The sequence below is a fragment of the Pyxicephalus adspersus genome, chromosome 4 (assembly GCF_032062135.1).
Source record: "Pyxicephalus adspersus chromosome 4, UCB_Pads_2.0, whole genome shotgun sequence".
NCBI lineage: Eukaryota > Metazoa > Chordata > Amphibia > Anura > Pyxicephalidae > Pyxicephalus > Pyxicephalus adspersus.
Genome location: NC_092861.1, coordinates 69,255,773 through 69,277,004, shown reverse-complemented (window position 1 = coordinate 69,277,004; position 21,232 = coordinate 69,255,773). Strand labels below are relative to the sequence as shown.

General features: G+C 36.0%; 1 protein-coding gene and 1 long non-coding RNA gene across 2 annotated transcripts in view; both read left to right on the top strand.

Moving 5' to 3' along the window:
- IMPG1 (interphotoreceptor matrix proteoglycan 1) overlaps positions 1-12,178 on the top strand; it is a 120,895-nt gene extending 108,717 nt beyond the window's left edge. The window contains 3 exon segments of the mRNA XM_072408550.1: positions 1,832-2,042; positions 11,706-11,879; positions 11,977-12,178. Of these exon segments, the coding sequence (XP_072264651.1) occupies positions 1,832-2,042; positions 11,706-11,879; positions 11,977-12,163 (572 nt within the window). The 3' untranslated portion in view covers positions 12,164-12,178.
- A 346-nt stretch (positions 12,179-12,524) lies between these two features.
- LOC140328737 (uncharacterized) lies at positions 12,525-19,430 on the top strand. Its single transcript, XR_011920343.1, has 2 exons — positions 12,525-16,203; positions 18,962-19,430. It is a non-coding gene; the product is annotated as an uncharacterized lncRNA (long non-coding RNA).
- Positions 19,431-21,232: the final 1,802 nt, after the last annotated feature.

Below are 21,232 nucleotides of genomic sequence, written 5' to 3'. Positions count from 1 at the left end.
TCTTTGGGCTGTCTCCCCAGGCCGTCTCCTCAGCTCTTTCCTCAGACTGTCTCCCTGAGCCACAGTTTGCCTCAGAATCCAACTCCATCCATCAGACTAAACTGGCAATTCTCTTTTATTAGAACTTGGCAGGTGCATTCTAGCCACCTTTATTTTCTGGACCCAAAAGCCTCTCAACGCCACAATATATTCACCACTATAGTTTTGTTTAAAAATGTTTACATATGTTTTTAAGGCACTGGCCCAAAGCTGTTAGTTTGTATTTCTAATAACCCTGAATATCCTTTAAGTAATGTTAGCAATCATTTGTTGACAGTGCTTCCATACTAATTAAATGCTTCTAAAGTGGGTTTACAGGAAAATGCCAGTTTCATTAGAATGAATGTAATATAAATAACTGCTGCACAAACCATTTCTAAAGGAAGAAGGCTTTCTATGTTGCTCTAGTTTTTGGACCTCTTCACAACTTTTCGGAATAGCAAGTCAAACCTTCAGAAACCCAGTGCTGTAATTCCAAAGCCATGCTGTTGTACCTTTGCATATTTGTATTGAAAGGCATTTGTTTCCCAATGTGAAGCTGCATGGCTGGAGGAGCACAGGAGGGGTTTGCATTTCGCCATACCCAGATGAATTGGAATTTTAGTGTACAATGTACATTAGGCAGTCGATATGCTGTAGTACACATGGGGGTTACACGTGGTGTGTTTCCTTACAAATCCCCGGGCTGTATCTGTTGTGTTGTGTCACTGTTACGGGCACTGTCCATACTAAACAGTGTGCTTATTCCTGACCCTTCCTGTACCTATTTTTCACTGAAGAATGAAATCAGAATTATTGGTTGTTCTTCACTACAATTTCTCCTGGCTATCAGTGCATGAAAGCGTAGTCGACAAGCAATGCATTGCCCTGAGCTATTGTTCACAGGTTCACTGGTCAAAGTCAAACACACTGATTAGAGACTGTAGAGAATTGTAAAATAAAGATTAATTTTCATAATCACCTGTCTGGAATGATTTAAACCACAGAAAGTGCGAAACCCATGCTAAATAAGGAATGGATATAGATGTATGCATTTCTCATTAAAAGAGATTTAAATATTCCCAGGATTTTACCAAAGTGCCTCATTGAAGAACGAATATCATACAGACTAATGCAATATTGTCCATATACTTTACAATTTGATTGTACAATCTTTCCACAATTGTTTAGCTTTACCTAAACAATAGGAGGACGAATAATTCAATCAGTATCCAGTCAGAGCAAACCTGTACTACATAGTTCACATATAGTTGTATATCATTTGTAAATGTATTATCCCTCTTAAAAAAGTGCTTTTCTGTTGACCACTTTCAATCAATAGTCAGGTAAAATGTCTATCAAAAATTGAATCAAAAAGTCGAGGCAGATTTTTTATTGATTTTTTTTTATAATGATTTTTTTTTTTAATACAGATCAATTTAATCTCAAAGGACTAATTCATAAAATGATCACATTATAGATCAAAAATACAAATAAGAAACAATTGTGTGTCATAACTAGTACAGCTTGTATCTAGAATAACTTCCTCAATTTTAATATTGTGCACCTATATTTACCGTATGTGTTATTTTTTTTCCAGGATTGTTTTTTGCAAATCTTTTTCTTTGCATCTTGCTAAACTTGTTAGCAAATTAAAAAGGTATCAAGGACAGAACTGGGTTGTCCTACTAACCAAGATACACAAAAGGCTTCCTGGAATCAAGTGAAAAAACATACTAAAGCACATAAATATAGTGGAAAACAGCATATCAGAAAATAATGTTTCATACTTTTTTTTCACTTTTTTTTGCAGCTGACCTGGCAGATCCATGCAAATTCATGGCATGTGATGACTTTTCAGAATGTTCTGTAAACTCAGTGACCAAAGAGGCAAACTGTATATGCAAGTCTGGCTACATAAATATTGATGGACAACTATGCCAAAGTATTTGTGATATGATACCCAACTACTGCTCTGAAGGTGAAATTTGTGAAATTGAACCAGGGAAAGGAGCAGTTTGCAGGTAACAATAATATGTGTAACATGACTGTATACTGTGACTTGTTTTAGGATAAATGTGTTTGAACTTCAGTTAGATGCACTTTACAAATCCATTTCATTAATGTTTTTTTAAAAGATCATTTTTACTGAATAGTTTTTGGTTTATAATACAAACAGTATAATAAATAAAGAAATCAAGGGGAGGGGAAAAGTAAACAAATATTTAGACATAAACAGAAACATACACATACACATGGTGTTAGAACGTTAACCTTCAACAATTATTTAAGATATAGTTCTCTGGTTGGTAGACAAAGAGCAAAACAAAAAGAGAACAATGTATTACACATGAACAGTACATTATAGATGCACAAACCCGGATGACCAGTATGCATGAAATTCAACCGCTTGATCTGAGTTTTAAGCAAACATTTTTTTCATATTGTACTTATGTATTAAATTTGTATATTATCTCTGAAAGATTAAAGTAATCTAAACGTCTCTAGTAACTTGCTATAGCCTGTCTAGTTGCACATAAACAATGAGTAACAATAGGCCTGCCACTTCATTATTTTTAAAAAATTAAAGAAAAAACATACCTTCACCTTTCTACTTATACCAATCCAACACACAAGTGCAGTACCAATAATAAAAAGCCAAGCCTGGTTAAAAGAAAAAACAAATGTTTGAAAAAAATAAGCCATGCCCGCATTTTTACCACTTGACTAAATAAATCATTTTATTATTTAGAGCAAAGGCTCCTAAACATTAAAAAGATTTTAAAAATTGTTACCATAATGGTACTCAAGAAACGAATCAATACCAAGATGTCAAAGCCATAAAAAAAACAAATGACATGAATGCCTAACAATAAAATACACAAACAATATACATGTGGACCTCCTTGCTGGGTGGTGAGCTTTTCTGATTAAGGCACACTTTTACATTTTTTGTTGGTGCCTTGCACAATTACAGGTTCATTACCTTGTCATTGCTTCATCCCCCCAAGCTGCCACCCTTGTTGTCACCACAGAGGACTTCAGGGTCTGTAAAAAAAGTATGTCAATACTTTTTGCCATTGGATGGCCACTGACAATGCAACTCTTGCGTGTGCACAGGAGTTACACTGCCCCCGTGGACTACACTGCATGGATGATGCAGATTTTAAATTTTCATAGAAATCCTGTTTTTTCATTTGTAAAATAAAGAAGTGAATGCTAACACATTGTTATTAAATCTATAAAAATATTGTTTTTTAAAACAGAGAAAATAGAGAATATATTTCTGAATTAGCATTTCTGAAATGCTGAATTAGGGTCTTTATTTTCTTATGGTTTTTATGCTCCAACATTATTTGACATCATAAAAGGTCAGCACAGAACGTAATGGGTTTCAGACAAGCAAAACAATATATTGTATGACTGAGGAAGAATTAGAAATTCTGACAATGATTTCCTACTGTCTATGCTTTTCTGCCCTGGTAACACCGGAAAACTCCACTCACTCTCTCCATTGTTTTTATGTGAAGGATCAAAAGTTATAATCCATTACTCTACATCCATTACATAGGGATGTGGAGATCAGTAGTTTACAGAATAAATGTAAGAGTTTGTGCCTTCAGTTCAGCTCACAGGAAGTGACAAGAACATTGTATCTGGCAAAATCAACAGCAATTTTCTGTATTTTTTTAAAAAGTTCTTGGTTAAAAAATAAAAACTAAAGCAGGTATCACAATTAAGAACCGGTAAGCTGCAGTGTTTACAATTGCTGTATTTGGGTGTAGTTTTCCTTTATGGAAAGGCAAATGTCATATTCAGCCATGTAGTAACTACTATGGCAGAGGTATACAAGGAAGGAGTGTTTCAGCTAAAATTCACAAAACTAAATAACAATAATCTGGTACTGAAAGTGGAATCATGCTGTGGTAAATGTTCAGCAATTTCTAGTTTTACTAAGCTACCGAAGCCACTAATCATCTGATATAAACAGACTTGGCAGTCAATATTTGTTTTCCTCTTTTGTATTCAGCATTAATGAAAGAAGCAGAATGGATGAAGAATTAGTTTGTCAGTACAGTGAGCACTTGGCTTTTCTTCTAGGTGTCGCCTGGGTCAAGCTAATGACTAAGCTGATCCTCGACATTGACCCTGACTGTCATGCTGTCACTAAGCTGAATATAATCAGTTAAATTAAGTTTTGTTTCCCAATAAATATGTATTACCATCATACTACAAGTATACAATAGCTTCATTTGTGTTTGTCTGTACAGTTATTTATTGTGTAGGAGAGGGAGAGACACTTCATATCCTCACGGCACATCTTTTCCATTCCAAGAAATTGATGACTGTTCTATTAAATATTCTCATTTACCAGTTGTGTTTTCAGCCTGTACTTCCAAAAGGCACCCCTTATGTACATTAAAATGCTAATATTTGAAATACAGATCTGACACCCAGCTGGTTTAGTTAATAGTGGTAGGTCGGTTATAATTGCTAACATTTGACATTCCTTGGGGCCACCTTGTTTGCTATCCAGCATTTGCCCATTGATATTGACAGAAACAATACAGAATCAGACAATGGTTCCCCACAGATATCAAGGATGCCATTGGGCAAACTCTTGTATGTGAACTTTTCTCTGCTTTGATAAGTATTTTGATTTTGTTTGTATTTTATTTTTTAAAAACAGCACCTATGTACATAAAAAGTCATATAAATTATGAGCCAGTAATATTACATATTCAGCAACGGACTTTATTTTTGAAATAAAAAAGCATACAGCTAAATACACAGTTTAATGTTTTGGCTGCCAGAAGAACAGTAAATCTGTACATCCAGGAGACTCATAAAGCCCTTGATTAAACAATTTATCTTCTGTATTCAGCTTCCTATGTCACATCTCTGCCTTCAGTCTGCTTGATGGACAGTGAATCGGTGTCATGGCCTTTGTCCTGTGATGAGATCATGGATCGAGTGCTTTGGGCTCTTAAAGCATACCTAAACTCAGAATTTGCACTCTACATTAAAGGGTAAAGAAGCCTTTTATGTAAGGTAAAATTTCTTTTTTTTTAAGGTGCAACACCCTTTTTAAAAAAAAAAAAGGGTGCAGCACTACCCCCTAATTCTCGGCCGCCTAAGCTGAATTGGAGCACAAAGCCTCCCGGGATACCTACGTCAGGCATCCCGGGAGGCACTTGGATGCTCAGAAGGAGCCTTTTTGCTCAAATAAAATAATTTGACAATCTCACTCATGCACAGTGAGATCGGCAATTTTTTTTTTCATCCTACATCACCCGATCTCGCTCCTGGGTCGGGTGACATAGGATGAAGAACCCGGAAGAGAAGACAAAGATGGTGGCATCCAGAATGCTGGTTTTGGGACGGATGCCAAGACGTCACGGGACCTGATGCCCGACACCCCCGGAGTGATCAGATTGCCCTGTGGGATTGAAGGTAAGTGTGTTTTTGTTTTTATATTGAGTATAGTACCTCTTTAGGTTTTTGTTTTTTTAATAACTTATACCCTGCAATACTTGTAATCTCACTTATCACTTGTAATTGTTGTTGTTGCTAAACGGTTTCTCAAAAAAATTTAGGCTAAGTTCAGACCTGCCTCAGAATTAAGTGATCCCACATGGCTCCTGGCAGCCAGCACCTTGCTAGCTGCTCGGTCACCTTGCTAACTGCAGTGCTTGTTCTTAACCAGTGTCTGCAGAAATGACAGCAGGTAGCAGTGAGCAATACTGAGCCATTCATTCTACAGTATATGGGGTTGCCACAGATAGACTCTACATGAGGAAGTGACCTCATCGCAACCTAACTGCTATTCTGGACATACCAAAAAAAATTTAATTTATACACACTTTGTTATTTTATACCAAATTAATTTCTTTTTTATGCCTATGAAAATATGCATATAAAACATTATGGGTTTTTTTTTTGTGTTATATTTTTCTTGTATTATGGTCCTAAACTAGTGAAGAGATGTAAACAACCGCAAAAATTTAGATATGCATGTATAATATTTACTGTAGTATTTTACTTCAAATCACTTTATGCTTTCTGGTAACAGACTAGAACAGCATCAAAAGTTGATCTTCTGATTTTCTTACCAGTGATAAACTTTTCAGCTTTATTATAGATCTGAGCACTAGGACAGGCTAAAATGCCTGAATCTCTGAAGGTCCACTTGCATCTCTTTATATGATGTTAGATGTGTTTCATAAATGAATCTTATGGGGTGTAATTCAATGGACTGAAAAGATTTATGAACTGGCATCATTGCAGACTTGCTAACATACTACAAATCTTGATGTGTTTATTATAAATTTCAATATTCTCTAACTGAACTTTTAAAGACAGAATTTTAAACTCCGCCATTACAAATTTGTTTCTAAAGATACAGTCTCTGGGGCTTTGACGCATTCTCTACTGACCAGGTCACTGATCTCAAACAGTCAATGTCAAGAGTCCCAAAGCCTTCTATGTACATACTTGCTCTATGTCAATGTTCCCAAAGCAGTGAAGCGAATACTAATTGGAACCCCAGAGGGTGCAACCTCAAAAATATCAATGCAAGAACTCTTGGAAAGAGTGCTGTATACACAGTGCTGTTTATTTCTATGGTAAGAGGATGATGGGTGATACTCTTCTGCATTCTCCACCACCAGAAACAACAGCGGTCATTCCTCGGCAGTCGTCTAGTTCCACCATGGCGTCATCGTCTTGAATGTGTGTAAATGAAATTTTATTTTAGGAGCTGAACTTTAGGTCATTGAACTATCTGCAGACACATAATTTTGAAAGACAATAAGCTAATCAGCTAGTTAATACTATTGCTATGTAATACAAATTATTCTTATTTTCCACATTAGGATGTCAGATTTGTCAGAAAGGAGGATTTGTCCCAAAAGAGAGAATATAAACAGGAGAACAAGGGCTACATTAATATTCTCTTACCTTATCTGCAGGATGGCATCTGATAGATATATGCCTACAGCACAAACATTAGTATGCCATTGCCATTTCAATCCATTAAAATAAAATGATTTCTCTTGGTTTAGCATATGAGTTATATTAGGTAGAACAAGCAAGTGCTCATATCTTGCTTTATATTATTTATTTGCTTTGTGGCTCCTCTGCTGACCTTTTTCCACAGCTCTCCTTTTTCATTTCCAAATCTCCAGTAATCTCAGTAATAAAAGTACAACAAATAGCATACACAGCCCCTAAAACATTAATTGCACTCACTGCTGCCAGTAAATAGGCTTGAGTCATAGCGAGTTGTCCAAGGGAAATCACACAAAACATGTTTCTATCATTCCTTGTTTTTCTTTTCATGCTGTACCTAAGCGCTGGCTCCTTTTCAAAGTTACAAGAAAAGTGTTTTATTATGTAGTCTCTACAATATTCTGCGGTACTTTGAATTTAAAGAAAAGAGAATTGCTATCTTTTCTGGGAAATATTTCAATAGATAGAATATACTTAGAATACATTAGTTACATTATGGACAACATTTACTGAAACAAAGAAATCATTTTGTGAAATGTAATGTACAATAGGTACATTAGGCAGCATTTTGACATCATATGAAAAGTATGAATATGTAATGTACAGCACAGAAATTAAAATGCAGCAATTTGGTATGCATAACATTGAGTGCAGTAGTCCACAGCATGCAATGTACAGCTTAACATAAAGAAGAGTGCAGTGATTCAGAAGCTTTTCATACAACCTGGTATATAGGGAAGTAGAGTATTTGTCTTTTTTCTTACACCTAAAATTGAACTGTCAAAATATAGGAATGACGTGGAAGGGCTTGTTCACATAAAGTATAGACTACAATATAAACCTGAGCACTGAGCTGTTTTATTGTCGTTTTACAGTTAGAACTTCTTTACGCTATGATGGGGCACATCCAAACTCAGGCAGGCAGGTTCACTTTTACACACTTTTCACACTGTTATTTGCCCAAGCAGAGAAAAGAAAGGAGAAATAAGTCTTCTGCTTAAAGCAGTTTCAATCTGGGGGGGAAAGCACTTGCATACCTTGTTATGGATGGCAGCAAGAAAGCAGTATACCTCATGCTCTAGGAGTCTCCGGGTTTACCCATCGTTTTCCTCTATTTGGGCACATATGGTAGAGTTTAGTCAGGTAGGAGGGCAAAAAGTAGTCTATCTTTATACCCACTCCAAAAATGTGGTCATTGCTAAACCTCCGCCATATTTGTTTTTACTAGTATGCATTATGTTTTATAAAGGACTAACAGTCTATGCTCATCTCAAAAGTACAATATGAAGCCTACAGACAGATAAGTCCTGCGCGTGGCGATATCTGGAGAACCGACCTGAGATAGTAGATGAGGTTTGCCCCCCAATTTTTCCTCAGAGTTACTCCCCCTAGCCCAGGTTACACTCCATTTTGTCTGCCTCAATCTGGTTTAAACCTAAATGATGATCTCCGAGTACATTGGCAATTCACCGGGGTCCACTAAATCACACCCTCAGATACCCTTCTGATCTTTGAACCCATACTTACTCGGGGTAGAGGGCACATGGCCCCTGACTGTACTCCCCCGATTATATGCATTGTAAACCCAAGAGTTAACATTAACAAGCAGGAGCTGTACCAAAACACATGCCCCCTGATATGTTATAAACCGCAGGGCCCTGACTATTTCTAAACTGCCTCTCTCTCCCAAATCCTTTTTCATATGACTTATCTTGATTGCACCTAATGCTGTTACTTGTTATCAATACCCTATGGAATTCAATACTGATTGCCTTTACATTTTTGTTCTTCTATCCCTAAAACTTTAAAAACTTTTAAACTTTAAAAAAACTTCTGTCCAATACTAAAATAAAACTGTTTCAATGCATAAGTAGAAAAGGATGATCCAACAATCCTGGAACAAAATACCCAACTCCCAGCACTGACTTTTTTATTTTTTAAGCAAAAGGGTGTCTTTGGGGGTCTTCTCCTTGTTTGCATTCTTTGACCCCCTTATACTCACATTACCTGTGTTTTCTTGTGGCTCCTTTCAGCTCAGCTGCTGGTAAACTTGGCTAGGAAAGCAATCCAGGGAAAGGAGGCAACAACCTCTTGGTCATGTATCAGTGCATGTATCGAGCAATTGCCATTTGTCACAGGAGAGTATGGCACATGATTGCACATACCCAGAAGTGCTTAGAATTCTCACAAGCTGTGGAAGATCAGAGAACTGCAAAGTGAGAAGGGAGCGTAGATAGGATGAGCATCAAAGGATGCCCTTGCAGAGACAGAGACACTATCACTTTGCCCAGCATGGAAATGAAGAGAATGAAGTTAAAGTTTAAAGAGGACTCTGTCACTTCCTCATATGGCAGCACCAAGTGCCATCCCTGCCACATGGAAGAATGTTACATAAAGTAACAAATAATTTTCTCTGCTCCCAAATGCAGCCAAAAGAAGTAGCAGGGGAGCAAAAAAAAAATAGCAATAAATACCGTATTTTTTGCCGTATAAGACGCACTTTTTCTTCCCCAAAACTGGGGGGGTAAAGTTAGTGCGTCCTATACGACAAATGTGTTATAAAATAATTAAAATAATATACTCACCCGATACCCGATCCTGCGTGTGTCTCTGGCTGCATGCAGCGTGTGTCTCTTCTCTCCTCTGCCAGCATCGTGTCTTCTCCTGTCTGTAAAGCAGAGCGAAAGAAGCCGGCACAGCGCCACCTGCTGTTCCCTGTCCTAACTGCCGTACAGTGGAAAAAAAGCACAGAGTGATCAGAAGGGGAATTTGAATGACACAGTGATCAGAAGGGGAATTTGAATGACACAGAGTGATCAGAAAGGGAATTTGAAAGGCACAGAGTGATCAGAAAGGGAATTTGAATGGCACATGAGTGATCAGAAGGGGAATACCGGTATGAATGGCACATTAGTGATCAGAAGGGGAATAATCTTTCAGAATCTTTTTTTTCTAGATTTTCCTCCTTTAAAATTGGGTGTCTTATATTCCGGAGCGTCTTATACAGCGAAAAATACGGTAGCTAATTTGGCTACCTATTTAGATTTTAACATCCCCACCTGGGCCACTTTATCAGTATCTCAAAACCTTGTATTTTTAATGAACAATTTTTAGCATAGATATGTGAACATAGTACATGCATGTCACTGCTGGTGGAAACAATAGACATGTTGTTCTAAATAATTTACATAAACTAAGACATTGAAAGAATAAACACATCACGTCATTCTGAAAAAAATGAATGTTAATATTATTAAAAGTAATAAAAAAAACCTAAAAAGTCTTCACTTATATAAACTTTTTTTTGATGGTGGTTTAAATCGGTAAAGAGAAAAACACCCCAGCACAGTCAGCCAAATAATCACATAAACAATTTTAAATAAAATTATGTGTATAAAAATATATTTTTCCAGAAGCCTGAGCTTGACTCAGTGTTCTCTACAGAATCAGATCATCACACATGAGTCAGCCTGGTTGTTTTTCAGATAAGAAGTGTCAACCTAAGGTAACAAATACAGGTGACAACACATGAAACTTTGCTCAAATGTCAAAAATATATAATGTAAAGCTGCAATGCTTTATCTAACTTTTGGAAACACATTGCTAATTCTTCTTGATTTATTAGAAATTCTGTGTTAATTTATTGGATCTTAGAGCCGTGCAGCTAATATTGGATACATTGGGCCTGATTTATTAAAGCACTCCAAAGCTGAAGCGGATACACTTTCATCAGTGAAGCTGGGTGAACCAGCAATCCTGGAATGATTTTCCTAAAAGTCATATGCTATTTGTTAGCATATGTTTTCAGTCCAGAACCAGATCCATTCCAGGTTTGCTGGGTCACCCAGCTTCACTGATGAAAGTGTATCCGCTTCAGCTTTGGAGAGCTTAAATAAACCAAACCCTGTGTATAAAGACATTTACTTGAATCCAGAGATGGTGTTAGTATAAAACAAAAAAAACTAATGCACCACTGGGAAGCTTGTGGAGACTTATATTGTGGCATTTGTAGCCCCCATATTTTTCCTCAATCAAAATTATCCTTAAATAAGTATCTCTACAGCCAAAACTCTGCTGAGGTTGGTGTCTAGGAAATGTTTTGTTTTTTTGCCATCTGTGTCCACAGTGGAAATTTTAAATGCCATGGAACTAGTGTTTTTAGAAATAAATGTGACAGTAATTTTTAAACAGCATGATAAGGATTATATTATAGCAGATAAGGAGACACTTAATTTACCTCATTGCACTCTTGTGTTTTCGAACCAGAACATAGGCCACCAATGGCATTTTCTTGTATGTCAAATCCAAACAGCAAATGTTTTTTGATCTGGAGTTGGTTGTATCTTCATTCCATTCACACTTTTTGGATTCATAAGAATGGCCTCCAAAATAATATTCATCTAGGCAATCATACACTGTTATTTATAATGCATATATAGAAATATCTGTCTGGAAGAAGAGGCTGGTAAACATAAAGTCAGTTTTCAAAACAAGTATTTTATTTGTAAGACCTAATTAACAAAAATCATTCCAATGGTAATTCCAGTATAAGTGGTGCAGTATAGATTTTAGGACCTACCATGGGATGTCACTTTCTTTTAGAATACTTCATTGAAAATGGGTTTTACATGCACTGCTGTTTGTATATTGTTATTGATGGATGTTGTCTGTTTTAGATGTCTTAAGGGTAAATCCTTTTTTCAAAGTGGAACTCACTGCTCATGGTCTGCCCTTGAAATTAAGCACCTTGTTATTATAACAGCATCCCCTGGCGCCCTATTCTTTGTCTTTATTCTACTCAAATTTGTTGGGAACATGTATGGAAGATGCAGCAACAAGACAAAACCAGAGTAAGATGGCAGGTTTTTTTTAAATTTGATCAAGAAACAAATAGAAATGGTTGGATATTCAATGCATACTCACCAAGTATAACATATTTTATTATAGAGTTAATGAGAAAGACTGCAGTCTACATATTTCGGGAAAAATAGCCCCTGTCTTTCACAATGCTGAATGTCTGAAAGGTCCCAACATCCCTATTTCTCCTACAAGTGCCTCTACTAGTCCTTCAAGAAATTTTGATCAGAGGAGGGTGAACACTCCTCAACACACACAGCACAGTATGCGGAGGTAAAGAGGATAGAAAAAAAAGCCCTTTCATTATATTCTAATAACAAATAATTGCATTAAGTAGCTTAGCGGTCATCGCTGCTATTTTCCCTTCCATTCAATACCAGTAACATTAAAGTAATTAGCTTATAATGCATCCCACATACATGCTTTAAAAAAGGGTGCTATACAGGACCCCTGCAGCTTTCTGCATTAGGCTTTTCAAGACATGCTCCTGTTTGTTTCCATCGCACAATTTAAAATTGTTAATAAGAATATATTTTTTCTTTTTCAGATTGCCTATACCCATAGAAAAGGACAGTCAGAGGATCAGACAGTAAAGCAATTTCTCAGCATTGTATGCAGTTTAAAACAAAAAGGTTTGCATCTGCTTTTCTTTTGGATTTATTCCAGATTATTTTATGATAGTCTAGTTACATAAGATCCAGATTTGAAACAAATGTTTTTATTAGACTTAATAAATGCAATAGTTTTTAAATAGTTTTTATTCCTTAGATATCAGGTCATGTGTTTTCCCCAGAAAAAAAAGTGTAATATTTTCTATACGTATTTATTTACCAATGTGTAGATTGTTCCCATACATAAAGCTAACACCTGATATGAATATAATACATTCATATTGTCACACTTTATAGTACTCATTTACAATGTCATTTTTACAGCTGGTAATTGCTGCTAACATCAGTGAAAGTAGCGGTGCCAGGGAGGGAGAAGCAGAACATTGGAGATGCATCCTAGAAACTTTGTTGAAGTTTGCTGGGCGTATATGTTTGAATGTAGAAAGAACTACTGTGGAGATATTCAACTATTATATACTTGATTCACGGTGACTAAGCGATGCCCTTGAAAGCGCAGATCCCAATGTTTTCTTCCTTTTAGGTGACTGTAATAAAGCAGTGAATGTGCTGCATATTGAAAAGCTTTCCAGCTACTGAAAAGGAAGGTGAAATATGAAATAGAAAAGGAGAGCTGGTGTGCTGAAATCTAAATAGCATAAATACATACTGTATATATCATCATGTTCCTGCAGACCACATTTGTCAGTGTTTTTGAAACTAAATGGATTGTGAGATATGCACCAAAATATTTTGTACAATGGGTGAACATATACGGCTCTATTAATAGACCAGGGAATCAGATATTCCCTCAAAGATTCCCTGGTGGAAATAATCCAGGTTTATGTGTTTCAACTATAGTAATTGATTATTACCTTGAGAGAATGTCAGATTCACTGTTTTATAAATAGAGCCCATAGACGTTTATAGAACATAAGTCAGCATAAAATTTAGGGCTACAGCCTTAAACTTGAAAAGGGGAAAATATAAAATTGCCAATTACTGCAAGGGCAAAATGCTTGTTTTAACTTAGGGCACAGGGCATACTTACTTTATACATTGTCCTCACGGTCTTTCCTCTCCATGATTGGTCTCTCTAAGCCTTTTCTGCACTCCATGCATTGATTATTCAAAGTGTTTTTTTTTTACTATTACCCTAGGCAAAAATAAGCATTTACATTTTTTGCAATGCAGAAGTAAGATCATTTTTATCCAGTTTGCCTTTAACCTCCCTAGCGGTTCATTTCTTTCTGGATTTATATGTCAAAAATGGTACATTTTTTTCATGAAAATTTTTTTTCATTGTAGGCCTGTATTTCTTAGGCATAACTCACCAGAATATGTCCAAACAAGAATCTGAGTATAATAAAGTTTGAAACACAAAATGATGTCATAATAATAATAATTAAATTAAACTTTAAATCAAACAAAAAAAATCTGAAGTTTTTATGATTTTTCTCATAAACTAATAAACAACTAATAAACATCCCGGGTGTGATAAATTTCGAAACAAGGGAAATGGTCAAAAGATGGTCAGTAATCAAATGCAGAGGTCAGTAATCAAATGTATTGGCAGGTAGGCAGTGCATTGTAACAGTGTATCTCTCACTCCAACCCTCAGAAAGATACTCGCTACTTTGTATTGGATTCAATACAGTTTTTTTGTATTGAATCCAAAACAAAAAATTTGAATTTCCCGCTCGCCACGCCCCCGGCACATGCACAGACGTCTCCAGTAAACTCCTCCGGTGACTCAAGACACAGAGACACAGAGACGCTGTTGCAGGGGGAAGACAGGAAGAGAGGAGTCTACAGGAAGATGCGATCGCTGAAGCAGAACGGAGGAGGACGCCGGCAGATAAGGTAAGGCTTTATCGTTTATTTATCACTGCTTTACCCACCCCAAGTGTGACTCGGGATTACCACTTTTAGCAAGTTTTTTCTACCCATAGTCACACTTGGGGTTACCGCTAGGGAGGTTAATGGAGATCAACTTTAATGGTATTTCCATCAAAAGTTACAGTAATTGAATTGATGTGTAATGACTGGCCTTAGTCTGAGGACCTGACTTCTACCAGCTTCTTGGGCATCAGCTGTCTCTAGAAGGGCAGCACAGTTGGCACAGTGGGTAACACTCTCACCTTACAGTGCTAGGTTAACAGGTTCAAATCTCTGCCAGGATGCTAACGGCAAGGCGTTTGTATGTTCTCCATGTGTTTGCATGGGTTTCTTCCACATACTAAAAACATGCGGATGAAATTGGCCTTAGACTGTAATAAAGACAAATAACTATGATAGGGACTTAGATTGTGAACCCCTTTGAGGGACAGCTATTGACATGACTATGGACTTCATGAACCACTGGGTATTATGACAGATCTCTATAAATACAAATAAATTCATAAATACCAATAAGTCAGCAAGCTAAAAGAACTATTCAACTTGTACTGAACAATAAAGATTGATGGTTTTGTGGGTATGTATTGAATTTTAAAATTAAATGTCCACTATTTTGTCCACTGTCCACATAATACTAGAAAAATATACTTTAAGACTAGATACTACTTGGCCCCCACTCATTTGGGTAACTCTCATTTATAGTTGGCTACACCAGGGTTCCATATTCAAATGGGAAAAGACTGAGACCATGCATGTTTAATGTCAAATATGAATGACAACTCACTCTCCTAGTGGATGATGATTTATATGTGCCGTTATAATAGCTGCCTTTTGTTGGGATGTTTCCTTAACTGTAGTATAACAATCTTTTGCTCATAACATTCCATTAGTATGCATCATTGTACAAAACCCAATCTAACACTGAATGAATTTACTCAATTATAGGAACAAAAACATGTAGTGAAGATAAATATGTAGCTATTGTTAGCAGTGAAGCTACACATGCCATATATAACCATTTTCTACTGATAGTGTAATAAAATTACTTGTTTATAAATGTTGAAATAATAGCTTTTTTTTTTTTAGATGTGAAAACTTATTACCATGTGTATACAATATGGTTCATGTTAGTTAGAATGCAATTCCATTCATTATGTTCTATCAGTTTTCTCCTTTGAACCTAACTCTATGTATTGTGTGTATAGTTATTTATTTATGTCAACAATAAGCTAATTATGACATGAAGTATTTTTTTTAATGATTCACAGAAGATATGGAGATCGAAATTCTCCTCTGGCGTGTTTGTTATTATCTGGTATTATGTGGTGGGGATAATAAATAAAGTATAAAAACATCACCTAAAAATAACCTTCATTTTTTATCCTTCATTTAGACAATAAAATATGAAATCAAGCTTAAAAAAAAAATGTTGCAGACATTACCTTCTGAGGATTTAATGTAAATTTAAATTTAATCTAAATTAAATGTATATTCCAGAAAATTATAAATAAAGCAGCTTAAAGTATTTTTTCCCCAACACTATGGGCTTTATATATAAAACAAGGAATCAGACATGGGAATCTTCCAGGTTCATAATTGATACGAAATATATGTATCACCATGGTCAGAGCATGCAATATTTCCAATAGGTTATTTTGTGTTAATCAATTAAGACTTATCTCTTGTTTGTTTATCTTCACAGTTAAAAGATGTTTCTTTAATATTGTGGTGTCACTAGTGGGTCTATACATGCTGACCAAGGCCTCATATTTACCTGGATCTTCCACAATGTGTAGCTTTGTCTGGCAGGGTGAGAGACCTAAATTTTTTCAGCCACAGTTAGTAACATTTACAAGTATTACTCCTCCTCCAGCCTATAACTTGATAGTAGAAGGAATGGGGGAACATAGGTGAGCAAATGTCAGTCTGCCCTCTCTTTCTATCCATGTTGCTTGTTTGCACATGATCACTGCAACATAACTACCTGGCACCAGGAGCGTAGTGGGGCGGGCATGCGTGCCCACTCATATTTTGCAAAGAATTCTTTGGTGGTCTGCGGCTCTAGCCGGTTCTCCCCCCGTGGGGTCAGGAGAAGGACGCCGGTGGGGGGAGCGCACCATCCAGTGCCGCAGACCATGTTTCCTATATGGAATTACAGGCTCAGGATGGTTTCAGGTATCATGATGTCACTCTGGGGGAAGTTTCTTCCCCTTTGAGTGACACATAGGTACGGGTGTAGTGGGGTAGGCACGGTTTCATAACAGTGATGCCTATGTGCGCATGCCATGCATAGTACCGTGCCCCCTCTTCATTTTTTTATGACGACACCCCTGTCTGGCACCTTTTGCTATTTCACCCACCCAGTCTGATATCTGCAGCATACGGGAGGGAAGCATGTAAGATACATATGATAGTTTGGCTGATTGAGGGAAGGTAAAGCAAGATTTTTCTGTATAAGGATAAATCATTTTAAAATAGGTGGATTTGCTCTGTACTCTGATATTTTTTTAGGCACAGATGTGTCTATGCAGAAAAGTACAATTCAGTTCCCAGTAGCTCAGATGATGTTTCTAATTAAAGCACTGTGGATGGAGTAGTGTTCAACACCAGTGAACAACTTTTCCCACTGCATATTTAATAATAGATTTTCTTCCTTGACATGAATTGTCTTAGCTTAGTTTAACTCATTCGGAATGCATTTATCATCAGTTTCTTGTTATCACAGTAAAAGCTTAATTATCACTGTCAAGCTTGAACTACATCCCAAATCCTTATATATAACCATATATATGCACATATATTTCTGAGTTATTAAAATCCACCTGATGAAGCTGTAAATCTCTTATCCAATTTACACTTCTACATGTGATAAGGATTCCACTGCAGTTCACTCATGTGTTTGTCATCTTTCCCCATTGTCAGTGACCTGAAACTTTAGTGACTAACCTTGCTGGTCAGAGCAATTTATTTCATAGTCTAGTGACAGCAAAATGATTAATAACCGTCATGCCATGCTTCAGTTAAAACCTGTATTGGAAAATAAAGAATGCTGTGGTCACTTACCATATCATATTATAGAAAACAAAAGGAAACGTCAAAAGTAGTTTCTAATGAACAGCTGGTATTCTTAGTTTTGCACTTCATCTCACCATAACCATATTTCTTAAGGGAAGTTTTATTAAAAATAGCAGTTGATGGGACCACAAATCTCAAACATTTAAAATTTGCATTGAACTCATGGGAGCGGTGAAGCTAAATCTCATAATCATAGTAATTATGTTTTTTTTTAATACAATTATTTTTTAATACAGCCAGTGTAAGTACCTAAATATGACATGATATTAGTCACTTGTTAATCCCTGTATTGAAAAACTGGAAGATAGAGGAACAGATGGATGACCTTAAATAAAAACAAAAATCTTATTCTGGAGTGCTAGCTTTCTAAATATATTTCCAATATATATTATATTACCATTGATCCATTGTACTATGTATGCATTTTCCTAAATGTAATATATATATATATATATATATATATATATATATATATATTGATAGTAATTATTATACCAATTTTAGAGTTAGAGTAACACAAGTCCAGGAACCCAGAAGTACTCCCACATGACATTTAGTATCAAACTTAGGGCAGTTGTCAGCAGTATTCATCCCAAATCATAGGTAAAGGGGACAGAGAGGGAAGAAAGGAAATAAAGGGGAAAGAGGAGGAAAGGGAAATTTTGTATGGTAGAGCAATTTGCCTTAGCATTATTGAAGACGCTTATACAATTAGCATTATTATTAGAAAATGTAATAAGATAGAAACTCCTCAAATCCGTGGAACGTTTTTCTAAACCACCAATTGTCCCTAGTCTGGTATAATCTCAAATCATCCACCTCAACCCTGGAGTCAATGTGGTTTGCAGACTGGAGCGTGTTATTCTAACAAAAAATGTCTTCTTTTGCTGTATTTAATCAAACGCACTGAGCAGCATGATCTGATGAATCAGACGTTGATCTGTGAAACGTGTTATCGCTTTTATAACATCATCACTTCAATCTCATGTATTTGTTTAGAGGCAAAACAGCAAGGGCATGGTATAAACTAATATATGTAGATTCTCAAGATTTTGTTCTTGTAAAAACTGTGAAACATTTGGTGGGATTTGTAAAATTGTGTGTTTTTATTGACTATTATGAATAGTTTGTAATACTTACCTTTTGGTAATAGTATATATATGTGAAAAAAGGAAAAAGTTTTGGTGCCCCAAATAGTTGCAACGGTTCTTCAGCACACCCAATATAGTGACGATAATAATAATAATCTTGGTTTTAGAGCCACTTCCAGTTTAGTATTTGGACATCATGAACTTTGTACCCCTGTGGATTCCTACTGACCAGTCAATAGGATAGGCTGTCACACTCACCAATAAAGAATGGGAAGTCAGAGTGGGGTAGCCAAATTCAACTGTCTAATGTGACAGTTTAGCAATTTTACAACTATTATAGATACATAAAAACTTTTTTTTACATTTATTGTAATATTAACTTTTTATCCATGTACTTTTTAGATCGTTTTCTTCAACATCAAGAGAGGCTTCAAAGTTGCATTGAAAAGAAAAAACATGCATTTTTCGCCATGAAAACTTGTCTACTTCAATTGCTAATACCTTGTTTAGAGAGTAAAGTCTTATATGTATTATGTATATTGTTCACTAGAAGATATATATCCTAAATGTTCCATCAAATGTGCAATTTCAGTCATTTTCAGTTGGTTATACTATTTGTGGGAATATTATTACTCTGATGGACATGTTGAATATGTTTAATGTTTTTTCTAAGTAAGTCTGAATGTATAAATTTTCTTGTTTGTTAAAAGCCTCTAAACAGGTTTACCTTGCTAGCAAGTATAAAAAAAAACGTGAAATTTAGAGTATTTTTATGTGAACTAGTAGCCTAATTGTATTATATTGGATGACCTGTTGGTGGTTGGATGATGTTTTTGCTCATTAATTATTAATAAAGTAGAGAAAAAAATTTTGACTTTTCCTCTGTTTTTTTTTTTTGTATGCAGCCTCTGAGCACAATAATAGACCAACAGTAGGGATGAGGAGAAGGGAGGGACATGGCAACAAGGTGGCTTTTTTTACAATTTGTGATTTAAGTATTGCTTTAGCTGCCTACATCTCTAGGTTTTCAAAGACAGTAACCTAAACTCTTCAGTATAACTCCACTTTGAAAGGGCCAGGTTGTAAAAATAGTGGAAGTTTTGTTGTAATGTAAAAATAACGAGTAAAAGGTTGTAAATATTTATTTTTTTGACAATAATGTGACTCCAAACTTTTTGCAGTGCTTGTCACATGATCTCTACTGAAGCAGATCGGCCATTATAATCTCCATCTTACCCTTCAACAGACATCATGTGATCAAATTGCTGGGCGTACGGTTCTATTTTCAGCACTGTGTGAAGCCATAGAAGCATTTTCTACTAGAAAAATAAGTATTCCAACCTTTTTGTTTAAATAATCTACATAGGCAAGACTATTGATAAAGCTTGAGATTGTCACTTAATAGGTGGTTGCCACCGAATAGTTATCAGCCTTAAACTCCAGATATTTATGAAGCTTCCTTTTTTCCCCTTTCCCACTTGAGGTTTCACTACTGCTGAAACCATTTTTTTTTTATTTCCAACCCCACTGTACATCATCAGTTTAAGGGCCACAGTACATGGATAAATCAAGAATATGGAATACAGCTCTATCACAGTCCCTGACAGATATAAGCAGGCATTTAGTAATTTACTCCACAATACTTCAATACATGATACACAATACATGAACTTTTAATAGGAAACACAACACTAAAATGTTGATAATAAAACACTTCTTGTTAAACTTTTATGTGCATTTTAATTGGTTGGAATGCATGTTTAGTACTGTGCTAACACATGTAGCGTAAAAGAAATAAGTCTTCATGTGCATGATAATGCATTAATAAGGTACACATGTCCCAGATCTTTTGAAGAGACACAAAAGTGATCATCCTGAAAACTTTTTGATTGATTTTCCCCGAGGATAGGTTAACCTAATGGAGTCCACAAAAATGCAATGAGCCTAAAGAGTTGTTTTTCCATTGGTTATCAAACACTAATTATTGCAGAGAAGACATTAATGAGGAGCAGGGGTGAAGACTAGAATTCAACCTGGCCTGTGCTCAGACTATGGCTTGCAGCTGCCATTCTGTGAAGGACACAGAGGTTAAACCCTGCACTACACAAAATGTGATCCCGCTGAAGTAGCTAATGTCCTGTTCTTCTTCCTCCCCCACCCACTGGAAAAGTGTACTTATAGTTCTCCCACGTATATGAGGCCAAGAGAGGAGTTCATATTTATAAAAACGCCATGTAAAATGCATGCTTTAGGGCAGTCTTATTCTTCTTTGCATGTTGAACTGGAGATATGTCTATGCCAGCTACAATCAAGTAATCCATCAAGAATTAAGGAATACCGGAAAAGCAGGAGTACCCATGAATAAGCGTGTACTGTTTCATATCATGTAAATAGATGTAAAGCAGGATAAATGTGGAATATTATTCTAATATTTTACAGAAACATTCATGTGTGCAATCTGTCAAATAGCACACTGCAGAGGCTGTATGATAAATGCATGCTACACAAAACACTAAAGGAAATAAAACACGATATACATTAGTTTTGCTTAGCATTTTACTCCTATGTCTGCTGTGTTACTAAATGCACAAAAGTGTGAATACAATTTTATGTAACAGATTGCTTAGAAAATAGTCTGTTTCTTTAATAACCCCACTATACAAGCTTTGTGGC